We start from the raw sequence: 24261 nt of genomic DNA, 5'->3' as shown, positions 1-24261 counted from the left end.
GCATTTTTCACAGAACTAGAATTATCCTAAAGTTTGTGTGGAATCACAAAAGACCCCAAATAGCCAAAGCAGTTTTGAAAAAGTAGAACAAAACTGGAGATATCACAATTCCAGATTTCAAGTTATATTACACGATGCTGTAGTAATCAAAACAGTATGGTACAGGCACAAAAATAGACACATAGATCAATAGAAGTGAACATTGAGCCCAGAAATGAACCCACAACTACATGGTCAATTAATGTTCAATGAAGGCAAGAACATGCAATGGGAAAAAGACAGTCTCTTCAACAAATGGTGCTGAGAAAACTAGACAGCAATGTGCAAAAGAATGAAACTGGACCACTTTCACCATACACAATAATACTCAAGATGGATTAAGGACCTAAATGTGAGACCTGAAACCATAAAAATCCTGGAAGAGAACATAGGCAGTAATTTCTTTGACATCGGCCATAGCAACATCTTTCCAGATAGGTCTCTTGAGACAAGGAAAATAAAAGCAAAAATAAACTATTGGGACTACATCAAAATAAAAAGTTCTGCACAGCAAAGGAAACAATCAACAAAACTAAAAGGCAACCTACTGAATGGGAGAAGGTATTTGCAAATGATAGATCTGATAAAGGGTTAGTCTCCAAAATCTATAAAGAACTTATAAAACTCAACACCCCAAAAAAACAAATATTCCAATTAAAAATGGGCAGAAGACATGAACAGACATTTCTCCAAAGAAGACATCCAGATAGCCAACAGATACATGAAAAGATGCTCAACATGACTGATCATCAGGGAAATGCAAATCAAAACCACAATGAGATGTCAGAATGGCTAAAATCCAAAACACAGGATACAACAAGTGTTGGCAAGGATATGGAGAAAAAGAAATATTCGTGCACTATGGGTGGGAATGCAAACTGGTACAGCCACTGTGGAAAACAGTATGGAAGTTTCTTACAAAGTTAAAAATAGAACCACCCTATGATCCAGTAATCAAACTACTGGATATTTACCCATCAAATATAAAAACACTAATTCAAAGGGATACATGCACCCCTATGTTTAGTGAAGCATTATTTACAATAACCCAGATATAGAAGCACTCTAAGTGTCCATAAATAGAAGAAGTTGTGGTATATACATACAGTGGAATATTACTTGGCCGTAAAAAAGAATGAAATCGTGCCATTTGCAACATACAGATGGAACTGGAGTATGATGCTAATAAGAGAAATAAGTCAGAAAATGACAAATACTGGGCGCCTGGGTGGCTCAGTCATTAAGCGTCTGCCTTGAGCTCAGATCATGATCCCAGGGTCCTGGGATCGAGCCCCGCATCGGGCTCCCTGCTCGGTGGGAAGCCTGCTTCTCCCTCTCCCACTCCCCCTGCTTGTGTTCTCTCTCTTGCTGTGTCTCTCTCTGTCAAATAAATAAAATCTTTTTTAAAAAAAAGAAAAGGACAAATACAGATATCACTAATATGTGGAATTGAAGGAAAAAAAATAAATGAACAACAAAATAAGAGAGAAACAAAAAAGCAGACTCTCAACTATAGAGAACAAAGTGATGGTTAGGAGAGAGAGGGGTGGTGGGTAGGGATATAGGTGAAATAGGTGAAGGGGAATAGAGTACACTTGTCTTGATGAACATTAAGCAATGGACGGATTGGTGAAACATTATATTGTACTCCTGAAATTAATATAACCCTGTGTATTAACTGTACAGGAATTAAAATTTTAAAAACTTTTCATTATTATAATATTTGCTAAAGGTAAACTGTTGTGATTACAACTTTCTGAAAGCTCAGATGATGGTTAGAATTTTGTAGCTGCAATGTTCTTTTATATGTATGTACATTGTTTCTTTAGCATAATGCTATTGCACACTTAATAGACTACAGTATAATGTAAGCATAACATATGCATTGTGAAACCAAAAAATTCATTTGACTTGCTGTAATACAGTATTCATTTTATTGTGATAACCTGGAGCTGAACTTGCAATATCTCCAAGCTATACCTAAATAGATCTAAACAGAGAAGCTAACAGCAAACTTACAATAATGGAAAGAAATCTAGACATAAAAATTAATAAACAGCTGATTTGAACAACATGATAGACCAATTGGATATAACAGACATATATAGAACCTTCTATCCATCAGAGGCAAACATAATTTTCTCAAGCACACACATTATTTTCCAGGATAATCATGTTAGGTAAAAAACTAAATCTTAACAAATTTTAGAAGACTGAATTCATTCTGAACTGTAAATCAACAGCAAGAAAATAGGAAAATTAAAAAGATGTGGAAACTAAACACAGAGTTAAATAAATATTGGTTCAAAAAGAAATGAAAAAGGAATGTAAAAACTATCTTGAATCAAGCAAAAGCAAAAACTGTTGATGCTAAAAGTTATAAGATGCAGCAAGAGCAATACTAAGAGGGAAGTTTATAGCAATAATACCTACATTAGAAAATAAAAAACATCAAATAAACAACTTTATGTCTCTGGGAACTGGAAAAACAAGACCTGAGCCCAGAAGGAAGGAAATAATAAAATTTAGAGCAGATAAATGGGGAAAATATGCAGCCAAGAATACTTTATCCAGCAAGTCTGTCATTAAGACTAGAAGGAGAGATAAAGAGTTTCCAAGACAAACAAAAACTAAAGGAGTTCATCAGTACTAAACCAGCCCTGCAAGAAATATTAAAGGGGACCCTTTAAGCAGAAAGAGAGACCAAAAGTAACAAAGACTGGAAAGAAAGAGACAATCTACAGGAACAGCAACTTCACAGGTAATACAATGGCACTAAATTCATCTCTTTCAAAAATTTTCTGAATGTAAATAGGCTGAATGCTCCAATCAAGACACAGGCTATCAGAATGGAAAAAAAAAGACCCATCGATATGCTGTCTATAAGAGACTCATTTTAGATGGAAAGACACCTCCAGATTGAAAGTGAGGGGGTGGAGAATCGTTTATTATGCTAATGGACATGGAAACAATGCTGGAGTAGCCATCTTTATATCAGACAAACTAGATTTTAAACCAAAGACTGTAATAAGAGATGAAGGAGGACACTATATCATAATAAAGGGGTCTATTGAACAAGAATATCTAACAATTGTAAATATTTATGCCCCTAACATGGGAACAGCCAAACATATAGATCAATTAATAACAAACTTAAACTCATTGGGAATAATGCAATAATACTAGGGGACCTTAACACCCCACTCATAGCCAGGGACAGATCATCTAAGCAGAAGATCAACAAGGAAACAAGGGCTTTGAATGACACACTGGACCAGATGGACTTAACAGATATATTCAGAGCATTTCATCCTAAAGCAATAGAATACACATTCTTTTCCAGTGAACATGGAACATTCTCCAGAATAGATCACATACTGGGTCCCAAATCAGGATTCAACTGGTACAAAGATTGAGAGCATACCATGCACATTTTTGGACCACAGTGCTATGAAACTTGAGGTCAACCACAAGAAAAAAACTTGGAAGGACCACAAATACAGAGAAGTTAAAGAACATCCTACTAAAGAATGAATAGGTCAACCAGGAAATTAAAGAAGAATTAACAAATACATGGAAGCAAATGAAAATGAAAACACAATAGTCCAAACTCTTTGAGATATATCAAAGGCAGTCTGAAGAGGGAAGTATATAGCAATACAGGCCTTCCTCAAGAAGCAAGAAAAATCTCAAATACATGACCTAACCTTACATCTAAAGGTGCTGGAGAAATAAGAGCAAATAAAGCCTAAATCCAGCAGAAGAAGGGAAATAATAAAGATTAGAGCAGAAATCAGTGATACAGAAATTAAAAAAAAAACAACAGTAGAACAGATCAGTGAAACAAGGAGCTCGTTCTTTGAAAGAATTAACAGAAATTGATAAATCCCTAGCCAGATATATCAAAAAGAAAAGAGAAATGACCCAAATAAATAAAATCATGAATGAAAGAGGAGAGATCACAACCAACACCAAAGAAATAAGAGAATATTATGAGCAATTATATGCCAACAAATTAGGCAATCTGGAAGAAACAGATGCATTCCTAGAAATATATAAACTACCAAAACTAAAACAGGAAGAAATAGAAAACCTGAACAGGCACATAACCAGCAAGGAAATTAAAGCAGTAATCAGAAATCTCCCAACAAACAAGTGTCCAGGGCTGGATGGCTTCCCAGGGAATTCCACCAAACATTTAAAGAAGAATTAATACCTATTCTTCTGAAACTTTTCCAGAAAAATAGATATGAAAGGAAAACTTCCAAACTTAATCTATGAGGCCAGCATTACCCTGATCCCAAAACCAGACAAAAACCTCACTAAAAAGGAGAATTATAGACCAATATCCCTGATGAACATGGATGCCGACATTCTCCACAAGATACCAGCCAATAGGATCCAATAGTATATTAATAGGATTATTCACCAAGACCAAGTGAGATTTATTCCTGGGCTACAAGGGTGGTTCAACATCCACAAATCAATTAACATGGTACACCACATTAATAAAGGATAAGAACCACATGATCCTCTCAGTTCAGAAAGGCATTTGACAAAATACAGCATCCTTTTTGATAAAAACTCTTAACAAAATAGGGATAGAGGGAACATACCTCAGCATTATAAAGACCATATACAAAAGACTTACAACTAATATCATCCTCAATGGAGAAAAACTGGGAGCTTTTTCCCTAAGGTCAGGAACAAAACTCGGATGTCCACTCTCGCCACTTTTGTTCAACATAGTACTAGAAGTCCTAGCCTCAGCAATCAGACAACAAAAAGAAATAAAAAGCATTCAGATCAGCACAGAAGTCAAACTTTCACTCTTTGCAGACATCATGATACTCTATGTAAAAAACCCAAAAGACTCCACCAAAAAATTGCTAAAATTCATACAGGAATTCAGCAAAGTCGCAGTCTATAGAATCAACACACAGAAATCTGTTGCATTTCTATACACCAACAATGAAGCAGCAGAAAGGGAAGTCAAGGAATCAATCCCATTTACAATGTACCAAAAATCATAAGGTACCTATTAATAAAGAAGTATACTCTGAAAACTACAGAATCCTTATGAGAGAAATTGAGAAAGACACAAAAAAATGGAAAAACGTTCCATGCTCATGGATTGGAAGACCAAATATTGTTAAAATGTCTATGCTACCTACACACATTCAATGCAATGCCTATCAAAATAACACCAGCATTTTTCACAGACCTGGAAGAAACAATTCTAAAATTTATATGGAACCACAAAAGCCCTCAAATAGCCAATGCAATGTTGAAAAAGCAGAACAAAACTGGAGGTATAACAGTTCCAAATTTCATGTTATATTACACAAAGCTGTAGTAATCAAAACAGTATGGTACAGGCAGACAAAAAAAATAGACACATAGATCAATAGAACAGACAGCGAACCCAGAAATGAGTCTGCAACTACATGGTCAAACAATGTTAATGTTCAACAAAGGAGGCAAGAATATCCAATGGGAAAAAGACAGTCTTGTCAACAAATGGTTATTGGGAAAAATGGACAAATACATGCAGAAGAATGAAACTGGACCACTTTCTTACACCATACACAAAAATAAATTCAAAGTGGATGAAAGACCTAAATGTGAAACAGGAATCCATCAAAATCCTAGAGGAGAGCACAAGCATCAACCTCCTTGGCCTCAGCCACAGCAAGTTCTTGCTAGACATGTCTCTAGAGGCAAGGACAACAAAAGCAAAAATGAACTACTGGGAGTTCATCAAGACAAAAAGCTTCTGCACAACAAAGGAAACAAAGAAACTAAAAGGCAACCTATGGAATGGGAGAAGATATTTGCAAATGACATACCAGCTAGTATCCAAAATCTATAAAGAACTTAGCAAACTCAATACCCAAAAAATTAAAAATCCAGTCAAAAACTGGGAAGAAGACATGAATAGACATTTCTCCAAGAAGACATGCAAATAGCTAACAGACACATGAGAAAAAAGGTCAACATCACTCATCATCAGAGAAATACAATTCAAAACCACAATGAGATACCATCTCACACCAGTTAGAATGGCTAAAATTAACAACTCAGGAAAGAATGGGTGCTGGTGAGGATATGGAGAAAGGGACACCCTCTTGCACTGGTGGGAATGCAAACTGGTCCAGCCTATCTGGAAAACAGTATGGAGGGTCCTCAGAAAGTTAAAAATAGAACTACCCTATGACTCGGCAATTGCAGTACTAGGTATTTACCCAAAGGATACAAACATAGTGATTCAAAGGGGCACATGCACCCCAGTGTTTATTGTAGCAATGTGCACAATAGCCAAAATATGGAAAGAGCCCAGATGTCCATTGACAGATGATAAAGAAGATGTGTGTGTGTGTGTGTGTGTTGGAATATTACTCAGCCATCAAAAACAATGAAATCTTGCCATTTGCAATGACATGGATGGAACTATTACATGTTATGCCAAGCAAAATAAGTCAATTAGAGAAAGACAAATACCATATGATTTCACTCATGTGGAATTTAAGAAACAAAATAGATGAACATATGGAGAAGGGAAGGAAAAATAAAATAAAAACAGAAGCAAACTATAAGAGACTCTTAACTGTAGGGAATAAACAGAGTTGCTGGTGGGGATGTGGGTGGGGGAATAGGGTAATTGGTGATGGGCATTAAAGAGGGCACTTGATGGGACGCCTGGGTGGCTCAGTCAGTTAAGCATCTGCCTTCGGCTCAGATCATGGTCCCAGGGTCCTGGGATCGAGTTCTGCATCGGGCTCCTTGCTCAGCAGGAAGCCTGCTTCTCCCTCTGCCTGCCACTCCCCCTACTTGTGCTCGCTCTCTCTATTTATCTCTATCCCTTTGACAAATAAATAAATAAGATCTTAAAAAAAAAAAAAAAAAGAGGGCACTTGTAATGAGCACTGGGTGTTATATGAAAGTGATGAATCACTAAATTCTACCGCTGAAACTAATAATACATTATATGTTAACTAGTATTTAAATGAAAAAAAGGTAAGAGATTGGCAGAATGAATTTTTTACAAATGATCAAACTGTGCTCTCTACAGGAGACAATTTAGAGCTAAAGACATAAATAAATTGAAAATGAAAGATGGAAAAAGATATACTATGCAAATAATAACCAAAAGAGGTGAGGCTATACTAATATCTAGACTTTAAGTAAGAAACTGTTAAAAGAGATGAAAAAGAACATTATATATTGCTAAAAGTGTCAGTTCACCAAGAAGGCATAATGTCTGTGAACATATATGCACCTAACATCAGAGCCCAAAATTATATATGCAAACATGAACATAATTGAAGGGAGAAACACACAGTTATATGGCAATAATACTCCACTTCCAACAATGGATTGACCAACCAAAGAAAAAAGGGACTTGAAAAACACCATAAGCCAATTGAACCTAACAATTGTATAGAAGACTCCAGTCAACTATAGTACACTACATATTTTTCATATGCACATGGTTTGTTCTCCAGGTTAGACCAAAACAAGTCTTAATACATTTTAGAAGATTGAAATCATATGCAGTAACTGTTCCAATCACAATTAATGAAACTAAAGAATCAATAACAGAAGGAAAATGAATGTCATGAATAAATGGAAAATAAACATCATACTTTTAAACAACCAATGAGTCAAAGAAAAAATCACAAGGGAAATTAGAAAATACCTTGACAGAATGAAAATGAAGACACAGCACACAAAAACTTACGGGATACGGTAAGTTTAGTAACACTAAGATGGGAAGTTGAGCTATGAACCTTATACCTTAAACAAGAAAAAGTATATATAACAAGAAAAAAGAGGGGCAACTGGGTGACTGTCAGTTAAGCATCTGCCTTCGGCTCAGGTCATGATCTGGGGATCCTGGGATCTAGCCCTGCATCGGGCTCTCTGCTCAGTGGGAGTCTGCTTCTCCCTCTCCCTCTGCCCCTTCCCCTGCTCATGCTCTTGTGCTCTCTCTCTCTCTCAAATAAAATCTTTAAAAGAAAAAAAAGCCCACATCAATAGAACCTCACTTTACACCTTAAGGAGCTACAGAAAAAGAGGGCAAACTAAAAGCTAACAGATGGAATGAGACAATAGAAATGATAAAGAATAGAGAAACAGAAGAGAAAACCAATGAAACCAAAATTGATTCTTTGAAAAGATCAACAGAATTCCCAAGCCATAGCTAGATTCAGAAAAAAAGGACTCAAATTACTAAATTAGAAATGAAAGTGGAGACAGTACTACCAATTTTACAGGAATAAAAATAATTATAAGAGAACACTATGAGCAATTGTATGCCAACAAATTGATGAAAGGGACAAATTCATAGAAACACATAATCTTCCAAAACTAAATTATACAGAAATTGGAAATTGAAATAGATGTATTAGTAGTTTTTACTACCATTCTCCAATAAAAGGAACCAAAGTTCCTTGGAGAAATGGCTGATTCTAAGGATGAGGCATGAAGCATACAAGGTAAGTGCAGAGGAACAGAAGGAAATGCTCAAAAACCTGAATGATGGGGGTATATCAAGAACAGAGGAGCCAAACTGAAAAAGCTCCCTGTAGCCAAAACTGCCACAATTTAGGCATTAATATAACTTAATGTATAACCCAAAGTATGAAATACCCATTAGTCCATCCTGATATGAGTAAGTGAATAAGTAAATGAGAGAGAATAGAAAAATCTTCAAGCAGAAGAATTCCTAATAAATTATGTGATTACTCCACCTTCAAGGAGGTGGAGCAGAATTCCCTATCCCTTTAGCAGGCTGTGCCTAGTGACTTCCTTCTAAAGAGTGCAATATACATGGGGTTGGGGGGGTAACTTTACAGTGGAGAACCCTGGCATATACTACCTCAACCAGGTTGTCCAGGTTATTATTAGTGATAAGTCATATTGATGGAAAATAATGAACCCGGACCACTTTCTTACACCATACACAAAAATAAATTCAAGATGGATGAAGGACCTAAATGTGAGACAGGAAACCATCAAAATCTTAGAGGAGAACACAGGCAGCTACCACTTTGACCTCAGCTGGAGCAACTTCTTACTAAACATGGTGCTAGAGGCAAGGGAAACGAAAGCAAAAACAAACTATTGGGATTCATCAAGATAAAAAGCTTCTGCACAGCAAAGGAAACAATCAAGACACTAAAAGGCATCCTACAGAATGGGAGAAAATATTTGCAAACAACATATTGATAAAGGGTTGGTATCCAAAATCTATAAAGAACTTACCAAATTCAACACCCAAAAAACAAATAATCTAGTTAACAGATGGGCAGAAGACATGAATAGACAGTTTTCTGAAGAAGACGTCCAGATGGCTAACAGACACATGAAAAAATGCTCAACATCACTCACCATCAGGGAAATACAAATCAAAACCAGGATGAGATGCCACCTCACACCAGTCAGAATGGCTGAAATTAACAACACCAGAAACAACAGGTGTTGGTGAGGATGCAGAGAAAGGGGAACTCTCTTGGACTGTTGGTAGGAATGCAAACTGGTGCAGTCACTCTGGAAAACAGTATGGAGGTTCCTCAAAAAGTTAAAATTAGGGGCACCTGGGTGGCTCAGTCAGTTAAGCGTCTGCCTTCAGCTCAGGTCATGATCCCAGGGTTCTGGGATTGAGCCCCATGTCAGGGTTCCTGCTTAGCAGGGTATCTGCTTCTCTCTCTCCCTCTGCCCCTCCCCCTGCTGTGCTCTCTCTCTCTCTCTTGCTCTCTCACTCCAAATAAATAAATAAATAAATAAATAAATAAATAAATAAATAAAAACAGAACTCCCTACCATCCAGCAATTGCACTACTATGTATTTACCCAAAGGATACAAAATAGTGATTTGCCAGGGCACATGCATCAAGCTGTTTATAGCAGCATTATCAACAGTAGCCAAACTATGGAAAGAGTCCAGATGTTTATCAACTGATGAGTGGATAAAGAAGATGTGGTATATATGTACAATGGAATATTACTCAGCCACACACAAAAAAATCTTGCTATTTGCAATGCCGTGGATGGAGCTGGAGTACATTATGCTAAGTGAAATAAGTCAGTCAGAGAAAGACAAAATAACATATTTGTTATATAAATAACATATGAGATCAAACTGAGGGTTGATGGAGATGTGTGGGGGATGGGCTAAATGGGTGATGGGTATTAAGCTGGGCACTTGTTATGATGAACACTGGATGTTGTATGTAAGTGACGAACCACTGAATTCTACTCCTGAAAGCAGTATTGCACTGTATGTTAACTAACTAGAATTTAAAGTTAAATGAAAAGAAAATGATGTCATGCTGATAGCATAAGATGGGATAAGGATAGCAGTCTTTGCCTCTATAGTCTTTATCCCCAAAACACAAACTCCATTTTTATCCCAAAAACACATCAGATAAGTAGCCCACACTGAAGGACTTTTCTGCAGTATCTTCTAAATGTCAAGGTTATCAAAACCAAGGCAAGTCACTCATAATCTAGAGGAGTCTAAGGAGACATGATAACTAAATGTAATGTGGTATCCTGGATGGAATTGTGGAACAGAGAAATGAGATTAAGGGGAAAATGTGAATATCAAAGTATGGATTTTATTTAATAATTGTCAACATTATATTATTTATTGTGACAAAACTTCTAGTAATGTTAACAGGAGGGTAAATTGGGTACAGCATATTTAGAAATTTTCCTTCCTATCCTTGCAGTTTTCCTGTGAATTTAAAGATATTCTAAAATAAAAAATTTATTTTTTAAAAATTCAGTGCATATGCACGGCAGCAGAATGGAGAGGACAGAGAAAAAATCATATGACTTTATATAGAACAATAATGGCCCATTATTACAGAAAATAAAATAGATAACAAAAATGAACAGAATCTCAGGGACTATGGATCTGCAACAAAATTTCTTAACATTTTTGTCTTTGGAGTCCCATAAGGAAAGGTGGAAAAGTATTCAAAGAAATAATGGCTGAAGATTTCCCAAATTTGGCAAAAGGCATAAGCCTACATTGAAGAAGCTGGGCAAACTCCACACAGACTAAAACCAAAGGAATCCATGCCATGAACTCCATGAATTTTTTTTTCTTTTTTTAAGATTTTATTTATTTATTTGAGAGAGAAAAAAAGAGAGAGTGGGAGCACAGGGGGAGAAACAGAGGGAGAGGAACAGCAGACTCCACTCTGAGTGTGGATCCTGACACGGAACTTGATCCCACATCTCTGACTTCATGACCTGAGCTAAAATCAAGAGTCAGATGCCTAACTGAGCCACCCAGGTGCCCCCCATGACTTTCAAACTTAAGAAAACTAAAGACAAAAGATCTTAAAGGCAACAAGAGAAAAACTTTACCTTTATATAAGGGAAAACCATTTAAACAATATTTATGAAATGAACTTACTGTGGGCAGGATATAGTTGAGTCACTTTTTAACCATGGACCAGTCTTCTATAGATGGGAATTAGGTCATGTTAATAATATTGTTCAATTTTTCTTTGTCCTTAGTTACTTTTCATCTACTTGTTTTATCAGTTATTAAGACAAATGTTGTTACTGCCCAGCTGTAATTGTGGATTTGGTTATTCTTCTAGTTTTAACAGGATATGCTTTATATACTTTGAAGTAGTTTCATAAGATGAAAAAATATTTAGGATTGTTTTGTCCTCTTGATGAATTATTCCCTTCATCATTGTGCAGTATTTCTCTTTATCCCAGGTAATATTCCTTTCTTTTGAATTTTACTTTGATATTAACAAAGTCACTCAGACTTTCTATTAATTATGTTTGCTTGACATTTTTTTGTTCTTTTTACTTATAACTTACCTGTGTCTTTAATGTGGATTTCTTGTAGACATCATGTATTTGGATCTGGCTTTTATATCCAATCTGTCAATCTCTGCCTTTTAATTGCAATTTACATTTAACGTTAAATGAACTATATATGGCCGTGTACTATTTTTGCAGTCTGTTTTTTCCCATTTTTCTACTTTTGCTGCTTTCTTTGGATTAACTCTATGTTTAATGATTTCATTACATCTATGTAAGTGGTTTATAGCTGTGCCTGTCTTATGTGGTTATGTGGTTACTTTAGCATTTACAGCATACATCTTTAACTTAACACAATCTGCCTTCAAATATTTTTTTTTACTACATTTATGAGAATTTTGTAATTGTCCATTTTTTACCTTCCATCTTTTGTGCTGTTGTCATCATATATTTTACATATGCATACATATATATAATATATATGTTACAAACCTTACAGTGTATGGTGGTTGTTATTTTAAAAGATAATTTACCATTTTTTAAAAAAGTTCTAAAAATGAGAAAAGTATATTTTATATTTATATCATATTTGCAGGTTGTGGTGCTCTGTATTTCTATGTATGAATCTAAATTTCCACCCAATAGCATTTTTTTTTCTGTCTGAAGAATGTTTTTAGCTTCTTCTGTAATGTATGTCAGTTGGTGATAAATTCAGCTTTTGTTTGTCTGAAAATGTCTTATATTTGCTAAATATAGAACTATAGGTTGACTTTTTTCTTCCAGTACTTTAAAATTGTCACTTCATTGTCTTGTGGCTTATATAATTTCTGACAAGTAGGAAGCATTCTTTGTTCCTCTATACATTTTATACCTTTTTCTAGCTACTTAAGATTTTCTCTTCATCGAATGAGATCTTGCCATTTGCAATTACATGGATGGACCTAGAGGGTATAATGTTAAGTGAAATAAGTCAATCAGAAAAAGACAATTACCATATGATTTCACTCATATTGGAATTTAAGAAACAAAACAAATGAACAGACAAAAAACAAGAGAGCAAACAAAAAGAACAAACTCTTAAATGCAGAAAACAAACTAGTGGTTGCCAGAGTGGAGGTGGGTGAGGGGAAGGATGAAATTGATAAAGGGGATCAAAAGTACATTTATCTTATTGAGCAGTGATAATACTGATAATACATTGTTAGCTACTAGTTTTGTTGTATTTTAAATCTTTTGAGGCCTTTTCTGGTACGTAGTTAAGTTATTTGGAATTAATTTGATTATTTCAAGGATTGCTTTAAGCTGTGTTATGTTAGATTCAGAGCTTGCTTTAGGACTAATTTGACTCTTATATTAAGCAATAAACATCCTTCTGGTATTCTTCCCAGTTGGCCATGAAGTACGAAATTTTTCTATCCTGTCTGGTGGCAACAGAAGCTTCCTACATCTGTGTATGCTTTGATAATTTTTTCAGCCTACTCTTTTTCACTCGTCTTTCCTCTTCCTTGAGTAGTTTTCTTACATACTTGCATAAGTTAGTACTTAGAGGAGACTCTTCTGCAAATCTCTAAGACTCCATATCAGTATAGCTTTTTCTTCTCTAGTATTTCATCCTTAACAATTCTAGTTGTCATGGCTTCCTTAAAATTCAGTTATATTAGGGGCGCCTGAGTGGCTCAGTCGTTAAGCGTCTGCCTTCGGCTCAGGTCATGATCCCAGGGTCCTGTGATCGAGGCCTGCATCGGGCTCCCTGCTCTGTGGGAAGCCTGCTTCTCCCTCTCCCACTCCCTCTGCTTGTGTTCCCTCTTTCGCTGTGTCTCTCTCTGTCAAATAAATAAATAAAATCTTAAAAAAAAAAATTCAGTTATGTTACTTCAACTTACTGAGTCAGCTAGGCTTTCTTGGTTCTTTTGTTCTGTGAGTTAAACTCTTCTTGGCAGTAAGTTGTGTGATAAGGGAAACTTTCAGCTTTTAATGTTTGTGGGCCCTGCTCCTGGGCTCCCAGAGAAGCTATACTTTAACATTTACTAAGACTAAAATGACTCGACAAAACCTCAAAGCATTGGCTCTGTTTCTGCCCCGAGCACACATTGTACATCTGCTTCAATTAAAAAAAAAAGGAGCATTCCAAACAAAAGATAAGAAAAACAAAACCAAAAAAACTCTCCCTGGTTCCCATAAGATTAAAGTCATACAGCCTAGCATATAATAAAAACATAAGATAAAGTCTGTAACTTTCTGGAATGTCCTTCATCTTGATGATTGTGTCAAGAACATATATAACCCTGCACTAAATGTTCCTTCTCTGGAGTACTCTCTTGCTTGTGAAGATTGTGTATCCCTGGCAGTTGTCCTAACTTGGGCTCAAATAAAACTCTTCCTTTCTCTTTAAAATTTTTTAAAGTTTATGTTCATTTTGTATCAACACGTGATAGTCATAGGACTCACCTCATTTGATTTCCTATTGTCAGGTATTCCTGTCTGCACTGCCTGGTGTCTAAAGTCTAATAACCATTTTATATAGTTTGTACACTTTTTTAGATGTGTGATATGGAGAAGTAAATCAGTTCCTTTTACTCTATTATGGCCAGTTTGGAAACTCCTTCTGAAATCTCTTCTTTAAAACACAGACATTGAGCATTTTAGAATTTAATATTACTTAGGCTTGTGATTTGGGGGGTTTAATAAGATTGATCCTTTATAAGCATTAGAAAATATTTTTTGTGATCACTCTCCTCCCAGAAAAGTTGTAGTGAGCACCCTGAATGTGCCATTTTTGAAACTATACCTTCCTTCATATTCAGAAACAGTGAAATGTATGCAGCTAACTCAAGTGCTAAATTATTTCCCATTTACAGGGTACTGCTTTACAAAACCAGAACTGATCTTCACACTGGAACAAGGAGAAGATCCATGGTTATTAAAGAAAGAATTTCTAAGAAAAAGCTCCCCAGGTGAGTTATTGAATACTGGCAGAAGGCATCCAAAAAATTAGATCCAAAGTGATCAGCTAAAAAAAAAACAAAAACAAAAACAAAGCGATCAGCTGGAAGTGAGCAGTTTAAAATGTTTTTCAGCACTGTCCTTTTAGAGGCTTTTACATTTTAAATTATAAAAATAATAGATCTAATAAAATGTGAAAGGGGCCAGCTAACACAAGGAGTAGCTTGTAAGCATGAGCATATTCTCATCTTTTTTTTTAATTTAATTTAATTTTATTGTGTTATGTTAGTCACCATACAATACATCATTGGTTTTTGATGTAGTGATCCACGATCCATTGTTTTCGTATAGCACCCAGTACTCCATGCAGTACGTGCCCTCCTTAATACCCATCACCAGGCTAACCCATCCCCCCACCCCCCCTCCCCTCTAAAACCCTCAGTTTGTTTCTCGGAGTCCGTAGTCTCTCGTGGTGAATCTCCCCCTCTGATTTCCCCCCCTTCATTTTTCCCTTCCTTCTCCAAATGTCCTCCATGCTATTCCTTATGATCCACAAATAAGTGAAACCATATGATAATTGACTTTCTCTGCTTGACTTATTTCACTTAGCATAATCTCCTCCAGTCCCATCCATGTTGATGTAAAAGTTGGGTATTCATCCTTTGTGATGGCTGAGTAGTATTCCATTGTATATATGGACCACATCTTCTTTATCCATTCATCTGTTGAAGGGCATCTCGGCTCTTTCCACAGTTTGGCTATTGCAGACATTGCTGCAAAGATGGGAACTAAGTATTCCGTTTGAAGCTGAAAAGTTAAATAATGAATTCCATATTCTTAACAGTAAAAAGATAAAAAGTAAGAAAAATTAATAAAGCTACTAAAATTGAGAATAGGCAAATTAGAAAAGAGAAAGGAACCATAATTTTTCATTATATAATAATGAGTTACTAGATGTCATCTAAATGTATAGATGATTAAGCAATTACATAATATAATTAGAAAGGATAACTACTGGAGTGAACTGCAGCCTTCCTAATTATTAGAAGTTAAATATGTGTGATAGAGCAAAGATAACAGACCTGTTACTAGAAAAGTTTCTTAGAAAGTTGTGTAGAGTCCCCAATAATATTATGTGTCAACTATACTTCAAATAAAAAAAAAAAAAAGAGTGAGTCCCCAGGATAACTACCACATACCACATTCATTGATTCTTTGTTACTCAGCATATAGTCATACTCATAGCTAAGATTTATAACGTGAAATGATTGGTACAAAGCAAAATCAGAAAAGAGAAAAGGGACAAAGTCCAGAGGAAACCAGGTGTGAGCTTCTAAGACCCCCAGCAGTGAATTTTGTCTACCTGGAAAGTTCATTAGAGACTAGGTTCTTGGGAACCATCTCAAAATCTAAGTTCACAGATGCCAGCCAAGGGCTAATCTTGCAAGTCAGCCATCTGAGGGTAACAGTCTCAGGCCTGCTGTGTTAAACATTTTGCATGAAAGCTATGCAAACACACCACATAATATACGGTAAGGTAAGCATACCTGCCATATCAACTAATGTAAATGAATTAAATTCACCTATTAAGAAAACATGCTATCAGATTGTATCAAAGAGATATGCCTAAAAAGTAATATATAAAGTTTGAAATACGGTCATGAATTGTTAAGCCAAAGGCATTTTAAAACTCAAATTTAATTACCTAATACTTAAGAATCAGTTCATGTCAAAAACAGATTTTAAAAAAAAGGACATTTTGATAAAGCTAAAAAAGTTTTTAAAGGACATATAAAAGTTTTGAATATTAGTGTACCAAATAAATTATCAACAAAACTATCACAACAAAATTATCATAAAACAAAAACTGGCAAGAGATATAAGGAGAAGTAGGTATACATTAGATATAGTAGACCTTAATATGCCCCTCTGATTTCATACCAGACTCAGTGGAGTCTAGAATAAGGCTCAGAAAACTAGCCCCAGGTCAAATCCTGCCTGCTGCTTTTTTTGGTAAAGAAACATTTATTGGAACACACAGCCATGTCCATTTGTTTATGTATTCACACTACAAGGCAGAGTTGAGTAACATTGGTTTGAACTATGCAAACAACATAGGCTTTAACTGCTCAGGTTCTCTTCTATGTGGATTTTTTTCAAATAAATACAGTACAGTACTGTAAATGTATTTTCTCTTTCTTATGATTTTCTTTTCTGTAGCTAACTTTATCATAAGAATACAGTATATAATACATGTAATATACAAAATGTGTTCATCAACTTTATGTTATTGGTATAGTTTCCATTCAACAGCAGGCTATTAATAGTTAAGTTTTTGGTGTTTAAAAAATTATCATGCATATTTTCAATTGCGTTGGGGGTTGGCACCCCTAATCCCCACATTGTTCAAGGGTCAACTATAATTGCAGCAGAGACTGCATGACCAGCAAAGCCCAAAACATTTACTCTGTGGCCTTTTACAGAGAGTTTCCCAACCTCTGGTCTAGATATTATAAATATAAAATGAATCTATTAAGTGTCTTTCAAAACTCTATTCTGAAAACAAAGAATAAACCTCCTTTTAAATGTCCTTGGAACACTGAGAAAATGTAAAAGTATTTTGGATAACAGTAAATTCCACAAAGTAGAGATACTATTATTCAATAACACTGTAAATTGCAAGCAATATGAGAAAAGTTAAAATCCCTCTCTCTTAAAATCAATGATGAATATATATCTTTCAAAAACCTATTTTATCAAAAGGTAAATCAAAATTATACAATATCCAGAAAAAGTTTTTATTGAAAAACATGTCTATTAGAACCTTTGGACTGTAGATAAAGCAGTGCAGAATTTTTAATCTCGTATACAGTTGACCCTTGAACAGCACAGGTTTGAACTGAACAGATCTACTTATACACGGATTTTTTTCAATAAATACAATAAAGTACTGTAGATGTATTTTATTTTCTTAATAACATTTTCTTTTCACTAGCTTATTTTATTGTAAAAATACAGTATATATAATACATGTAAATTACAAAATATGTGTTAATCAACTGTTTATCTTATTGTAAGGCTTCTGGTCAACAGTAGGCTATTAGTAGTTAAGTTTTTGGGGAGTCAGAAGTTATACACAGATTTCCAACTGCATGGGGGTGGTCAGCACCCCTTGACCAGTTGACCTTTGAAAAACACGGATCAAGTGTACTTTTTTTAACAAGCAAGGAAGATGTAATAAAAATAAAGTAAATAATACTTATATTATTATATACATATAATAATAAAAAATAAAAGATGAAATAAAACTATAATGGTATAAATTATAAGGCAAAAGGTAGTCCTTGAAATAAAAGTAAATAAAATAGCTAACCTCTGGGGCGCCTGGGTGGCTCAGTTGGTTAAGCGACTGCCTTCGGCTCAGGTCATGATCCTGGAGTCCCTGGATCGAGTCCCACATCAAGCTCCCTGCTCAGCGAGGAGCCTGCTTCTCCCTCTAACCCTCCCCCCTCTCATGTTCTCTCTCTCTCTCTCTCTCTCTCTCTCTCATTCTCGCTCTCTCAAATAAATTAATTAATTAAAAAAAAATAGCTAACCTCAGCCAGAAAAAGGAAAGAAAGCACTATTACTCATTATAAGTTTGGGGACAGGTTCCTACTTCTGTAATATAATCTTGGAATATTTTAGCCTATTTTATCTCTTCTGTAAACTCTTAAATCATTTGATGGATGTGTCAAAAGATAGTAAAATATCTGTGCCAGATACAGTTATTGTGCTAGATACGGTTATTGAATGAGATGAGCTCCTTTTCTCACCTGGATTATCATTCCCCCCAAAAGAATGGTCTGTTTCATTCTTCTACTTTGGTATGTATTATATGGTAAATATTTTTAATAACATTGTGGGTTGATTCCAAAATGAGATGGAGATAATTATTTCATATTGATTAATTCAGAAGACACTATTCATAAATTAATGCCCAAGTCAAATTTTTAGGATTTTTGAATCCTCAGGTGTAGATCAGCAATCGATCTGAGCCCTTGTGTGTGCAGAGCTCTCTAGGTAATTCTGAAGCACACTGCTTTTTATGGACCACTGACGTATTACGGAAGGATGCAGAGAATATCACAGTGAGAGTTTCATTTTGGAAAATTGAGCAAACCTGCATAAAATATATTTCATATAATATAGGTACTGTTGATTAAAAGATGAACCAGTATTTTAAGTACAACCAAGAAAGAGAAAATGCTGCCCATTTAACTATTGGCTTGCCATCAATTTTAAGATGCCTCCTGATTTGGGTTATGATATTTACTTTAAAAATCATGAGTCACAAATATGGGTGCTCTCTATATATCCCTTGTTGAAATGAATGATACAGGCAGAATGATACTTCTTTCAGATTTTAAAATAAATGTTGCTTAAATTTGTGAGAAGATATTAGAAGCCTTTCTGTTGTTAAGTTTAATGAAGATAGCTTTGCTGTACCTGAAGGGCATCTAGATTTTATATAGTCCTAAGACTAGAATGGAGGGCAATTTAGGGAAAGAGTGTGAGTATAAAGTTACTGCTGGAAAAGAACCATTTAATGGGGACTGATAGCAAGATTAGAGCAGAAAATACTATGGACTGGTGGAATGGTACCTAGAACACAAAATGAACATGTTAGTGTGAAATTTGCCCTGAATTACTTAAATCTTTCATCTCTTGGCACCTAGGGCAGTGTATTCAAGGCTTTCAAATATTTTTAGCATAGGCCTGACGTCTTTGCTAGGAGTGTGGGTAGTAGCAGGGCAATAACAGTCAAATATGCATAAGAAACTTTTTTTTTTTAAAGCTTTCTTTCTTTTTTTTTTAAGATTTTATTTATTTATTTGACACAGAGAGACACAGCGAGAGAGGGAACACAAGCAGGGGGAGTGGGAGAGGGAGAAGCAGGCCCCCCGCCGAGCAGGGAGCCCGATGTGGGGCTCGATCCCAGGATCCTGAGATCATGACCTGAGCCGAAGGCAGACACTTAATGACTGAGCCACCCAGGCACCCCTATGCATAAGAAACTTATGGTGAATAAATATAAAGGATATTTGTAGTTTTTAGGGCCAGTTTGAAAACATGATCCTTAAGGTTCTCACAGTCAAAAAAAAAAAAAAAAAAACTAGATATGTTGAAAAACAGAATCAAAGATTGGGTAAGCAAGACTAGTTTGGGGAAAATTATGAGCAAGTTGAAAAGAGAAAAGTTAAAGTTTGATGACCAAGAGATATTCACTATTGAACAATAATACCAAGGTACCAGAACCAGGATAGAGCAGTGACTCCAATATAGGTGGAAAAATTACTTTAACTCCCATCATTTTTTTTTTTTTACTTCTACTGATACACTTATGTTTCTGTGAATGATACCACAGAGAGAATTAAAGCATGGCAAACTTTTTTTCTTTCACCATGAGTTAGTTGGTACCATTATAAATTAGTTTTAGTGTTTTGTGTAGACTGGAAAAAATGGAGCTCCAACTGTAATCATATAGTCTTAATGATTATGCTACCATTTTAATCTATATATTTGACTAAGAATTTAGACTTGTATTTTTCCCCAATGCAAATTCTATCTCCAATAAATCCATTGGAAGCCTTTTAATCTACTTAGTTCCATAATCTTTGTTGAATTCATCCCATTCACTACTTTTTTCCTGTCTTTTCTGTTCCCAAGATCTAACTCTCTTGAATATATTCTCCATTCTCAATTGTTCCTTTCCTTTATATCTTCTTCTTTAACCAGTTCTGAAAACTATACTTTAAGATGCCAAATATGTATGTATATTTTTTTCTAGTTTCTTCTCTTGCTACTACAAAAAGCTTTTTTTTTTTTTTTTTAACAAAAAGAGACTATATACTTGGAATTAATTTATTGTTGGGAAACTGAGGCATCAAATACATAATAGGGCATATATCTATAAGTCCCATTCCATGAGAAGTGTGTTAAATATCTTAAAGTATTTTTAATTTTCTCATTTCTAGAAGACTCCCAACCTAATCAACTCTCAGAGAAGAGCCTAGAAAACCAAGGCAAATATTTGTGGCAAGTTTTATTCACCAACAAATCATTGACTATAGCAGAAGAGATTTCAGAAAAACCATGTAATCTGGACATAAACATTTTACCTGCAAGAACAATGCCCTATAAATTTGACACTACAGAGCCTACTTACCTGCATCTCAGCTCATTGACTCCACACTGTCAGTATTCAAGAAAGAAGGCTCATGAGCTTACTGTATGTGAGAAATGGCTCCTCAGTATTAAGGAGGGCAGAACTAATACTGGAGAGAAATCATTTGTCTATAGTAAAAATGTGAAATCATTCAGTCATAAAGAGAAAGTCATTCAGCATCAGGCAATTCAGACTTTGCAGCAAGCTTCTGAGTACAATGAATGTGGAAAAGCTTTCCTTGAAAAGACTGCCCTCATTACATCTGGGAGTACCCACCCCAAAGTGAAATCTTATAAATTCAGTAAATTTGGGGGAAAACAATGTGATAAATCAACTCTTATAGTCTCTCATAGCAGTAATCCAGAGGAGAAGAGTCATTATGAATTTAATGAATATCAATGTACTGAAAACAGAAATAATTTCAGTAGGATCACTCAAAGAACTGACACAGAAGGGAAACCTTTCAGCCAAAAATCACACATTAGAGAACATCAGAAAATTCATGTAGGAGTGAAACCCTTTGAATATGGAAAGAATTTCAGCCATAATCCAGCCCTCCCAGTGCATCAGAGAACTCACACAACAGACAGATCCTCTGACTATGACACATGTACAGAGACATTAGGTTGCCAGTCAGCTTTCAACATACATCAGAGAACTCACATAACAGTGAAACCCTATGAATGTAATGAATGTGGAAAATCCTGTACTATGAATTCATTCCTGATTCAGCCTCTGGAAAGTCACACAGGGGAGAAAACCTACAAATGTCATGCATGTGGGAAAGCTTTCAGTGAGAAGTCACGCCTAAGAAAACATCAGAGAACTCACACAGGAGAGAAACCCTATAAATGTGATGGTTGTGAGAAGGCTTTCAGTGCAAAGTCAGGTCTAAGAATACATCAGAGAACTCACACAGGGGAGAAACCCTATGAATGTAATGAATGTGGGAAATCTTTCAACTATAAGTCAATCCTCATAGTACATCAGAGAACTCACACAGGGGAGAAACCCTTTGAATGTAATGAATGTGGAAAATCTTTCAGCCACATGTCAGGCCTAAGAAATCATCGGAGGACTCACACAGGGGAAAGACCATATAAATGTGATGAATGTGGGAAAGCTTTCAAACTGAAGTCGGGTCTAAGAAAACATCATAGAACTCACACAGGGGAGAAGCCCTATAAATGCAATCAATGTGGGAAAGCTTTTGGTCAGAAATCACAACTTAGAGGACATCATAGAATTCACACAGGGGAGAAACCCTATAAATGTAATCATTGTGGGGAAGCTTTTAGCCAGAAATCAAACCTCAGAGTGCATCACAGAACCCACACTGGGGAGAAGCCCTATAAATGTGATGAGTGTGGAAAAACTTTCAGGCAGAAATCAAATCTCAGAGGACATCAGAGAACTCACACAGGGGAGAAACCCTATGAATGTAATGAATGTGGAAAAGCTTTCAGTGAAAAGTCAGTCTTAAGAAAACATCAGAGAACTCACACAGGAGAGAAGCCCTATAATTGTAATCACTGTGGAGAAGCTTTCAGCCAGAAGTCAAACCTCAGAGTACATCAGAGAACTCACACAGGGGAGAAACCCTATAAATGTGATAAATGTGAGAAAACTTTCAGCCAGAAATCAAGCCTTAGAGAACATCAGAAAGCTCACACAGGGAGTTAACTATATGAATGTAAAGAATATGGAAAAACTTTGAGCCAGAAATCAAATCTCACAATATAAAAAAGAAAGAGAACCCTATGGATAGAATAAACAAGTGCAAGTTCCTCTGCAAGATACATACCTTCACAAACATCAGAGAACTTACACAGGAGAGAAATTCTTGGAATATATTTTATATGGGCAGTCTTGCATCCAGAGTGCAGTCCTCATTATGGATCAGAGAACTCACCCAGCAAAGAAATTACAAAGATAATGTGAGAAATACTCTGTACTCAATCCTCAGAAAACTCACACTGCAGAAAAGGTCTGGGAATGTAATAAAAATGTGAAAACTTTGTGTCAGTTATCAAAATTTACTCATCATCAGAGAAATGATACAATGAGAAAACTGAGAATGTAATAAGTGTTTGATAACCTTTAGCCAAAAGCCAGCTTTCTCAGTACAACAGAAAATACATAAAGGTTAGAGAACTCCCAGTATTTCAACACAGACAAAAAAATGAAATAATGGATGTGGGGAATTCTTCTATTACAAATCAACCCTCAATTTGACTTACATAGAAGTAATCCCCATATGCCATATAATGACTATTTTTTTTTTTTTAAAGATTTTATTTATTTATTTGAGAGAGAGAGAGCATGTGAGGGGGAGGGTCAGAGGGAGAAGCAAACTCCCTGCTGAGCAGGGAGCCCGATGCGGGACTCGATCCCAGGACTCCAGGATCATGACCTGAGCCGAAGGCAGTCGCTTAACCAACTGAGCCACCCAGGTGCCCCATATAATGACTATTAATTGTTCACCAATAACCATTTACTCTTTTCCCTCATGCCACACCTAGTCCAAATTTCTCAACCAGTATCATCTGAATGGGGTCATATTAATAACCTCTGGCTAGTAGGATGTGGATGTGGGTGTCAATGACCAGTCTCATTTAATACATTCCTCAAATTCTCAGTTTTTCTCCTGTCCCTTATCAGAATGGAGTGGAGATTACTCCCAGTGAAACCATGGGGCTCATGCACTGAAGATGGGAGAATACAAGATGCAAGGAAACAGGGTAAAGAGTGACTGGAATGGAGTTTTCTCCTCCATGTACACCGCCTTTTTGCAGCGAGGAAATAAACTTGTTCTCTACTGAGTTTCTACAGGCTTGGGTATACTTTATACTAACATATACTCACCAACCCTCAACTAATAAAGCCTATGAATATGATTTCTGTGGATATCTGAACTCAGCATATATCAGAAACCTGACACAGGAGAAACCCCTGACAATATCCTGAATGACCATAGTTTTTATCCACAACAACTCCTCATCGGTCAGGTAAATATCAGTGGAAGAAATTCAACATTTCAACATACGTAGGAAATATTTTACCAAAAAAATAATATTTCATTAAATATCTGATAATTGAATTGTAAATGTATGAAAGTTTTCAGCAAGTTATCAAACTTTAATCTTTCTCAGAATGTGTTACGGGGAGAATCTATCAATTTGAGAAAGGTAAGTAATAGCGTCTGCTTAGAAATTGTTCCATAAGACTATTGTTTCATATTCATTATGAAAACAAACATAACAATATTGATAACC

General features: G+C 35.7%; 1 protein-coding gene across 1 annotated transcript in view; it reads left to right on the top strand.

Moving 5' to 3' along the window:
* The window catches only part of ZNF782 (zinc finger protein 782), a 62315-nt gene extending 39004 nt beyond the window's left edge, over nucleotides 1-23311 (top strand). Inside the window, exons 4-5 of the mRNA XM_032392919.1 lie at nucleotides 14694-14789; nucleotides 20796-23311. Coding sequence (XP_032248810.1) covers nucleotides 14694-14789; nucleotides 20796-22669 — 1970 coding nt within the window. The 3' untranslated portion in view covers nucleotides 22670-23311. The remainder of the gene's footprint in view (nucleotides 1-14693; nucleotides 14790-20795) is intronic.
* Nucleotides 23312-24261: the final 950 nt, after the last annotated feature.

The sequence above is a fragment of the Phoca vitulina genome, unplaced genomic scaffold, assembly GCF_004348235.1.
Source record: "Phoca vitulina isolate PV1807 unplaced genomic scaffold, GSC_HSeal_1.0 scaffold70, whole genome shotgun sequence".
Classification (NCBI taxonomy): domain Eukaryota; kingdom Metazoa; phylum Chordata; class Mammalia; order Carnivora; family Phocidae; genus Phoca; species Phoca vitulina.
Note: the sequence above shows the minus strand (reverse complement) of the source record. Positions and strands in the feature narration are given on the sequence as shown.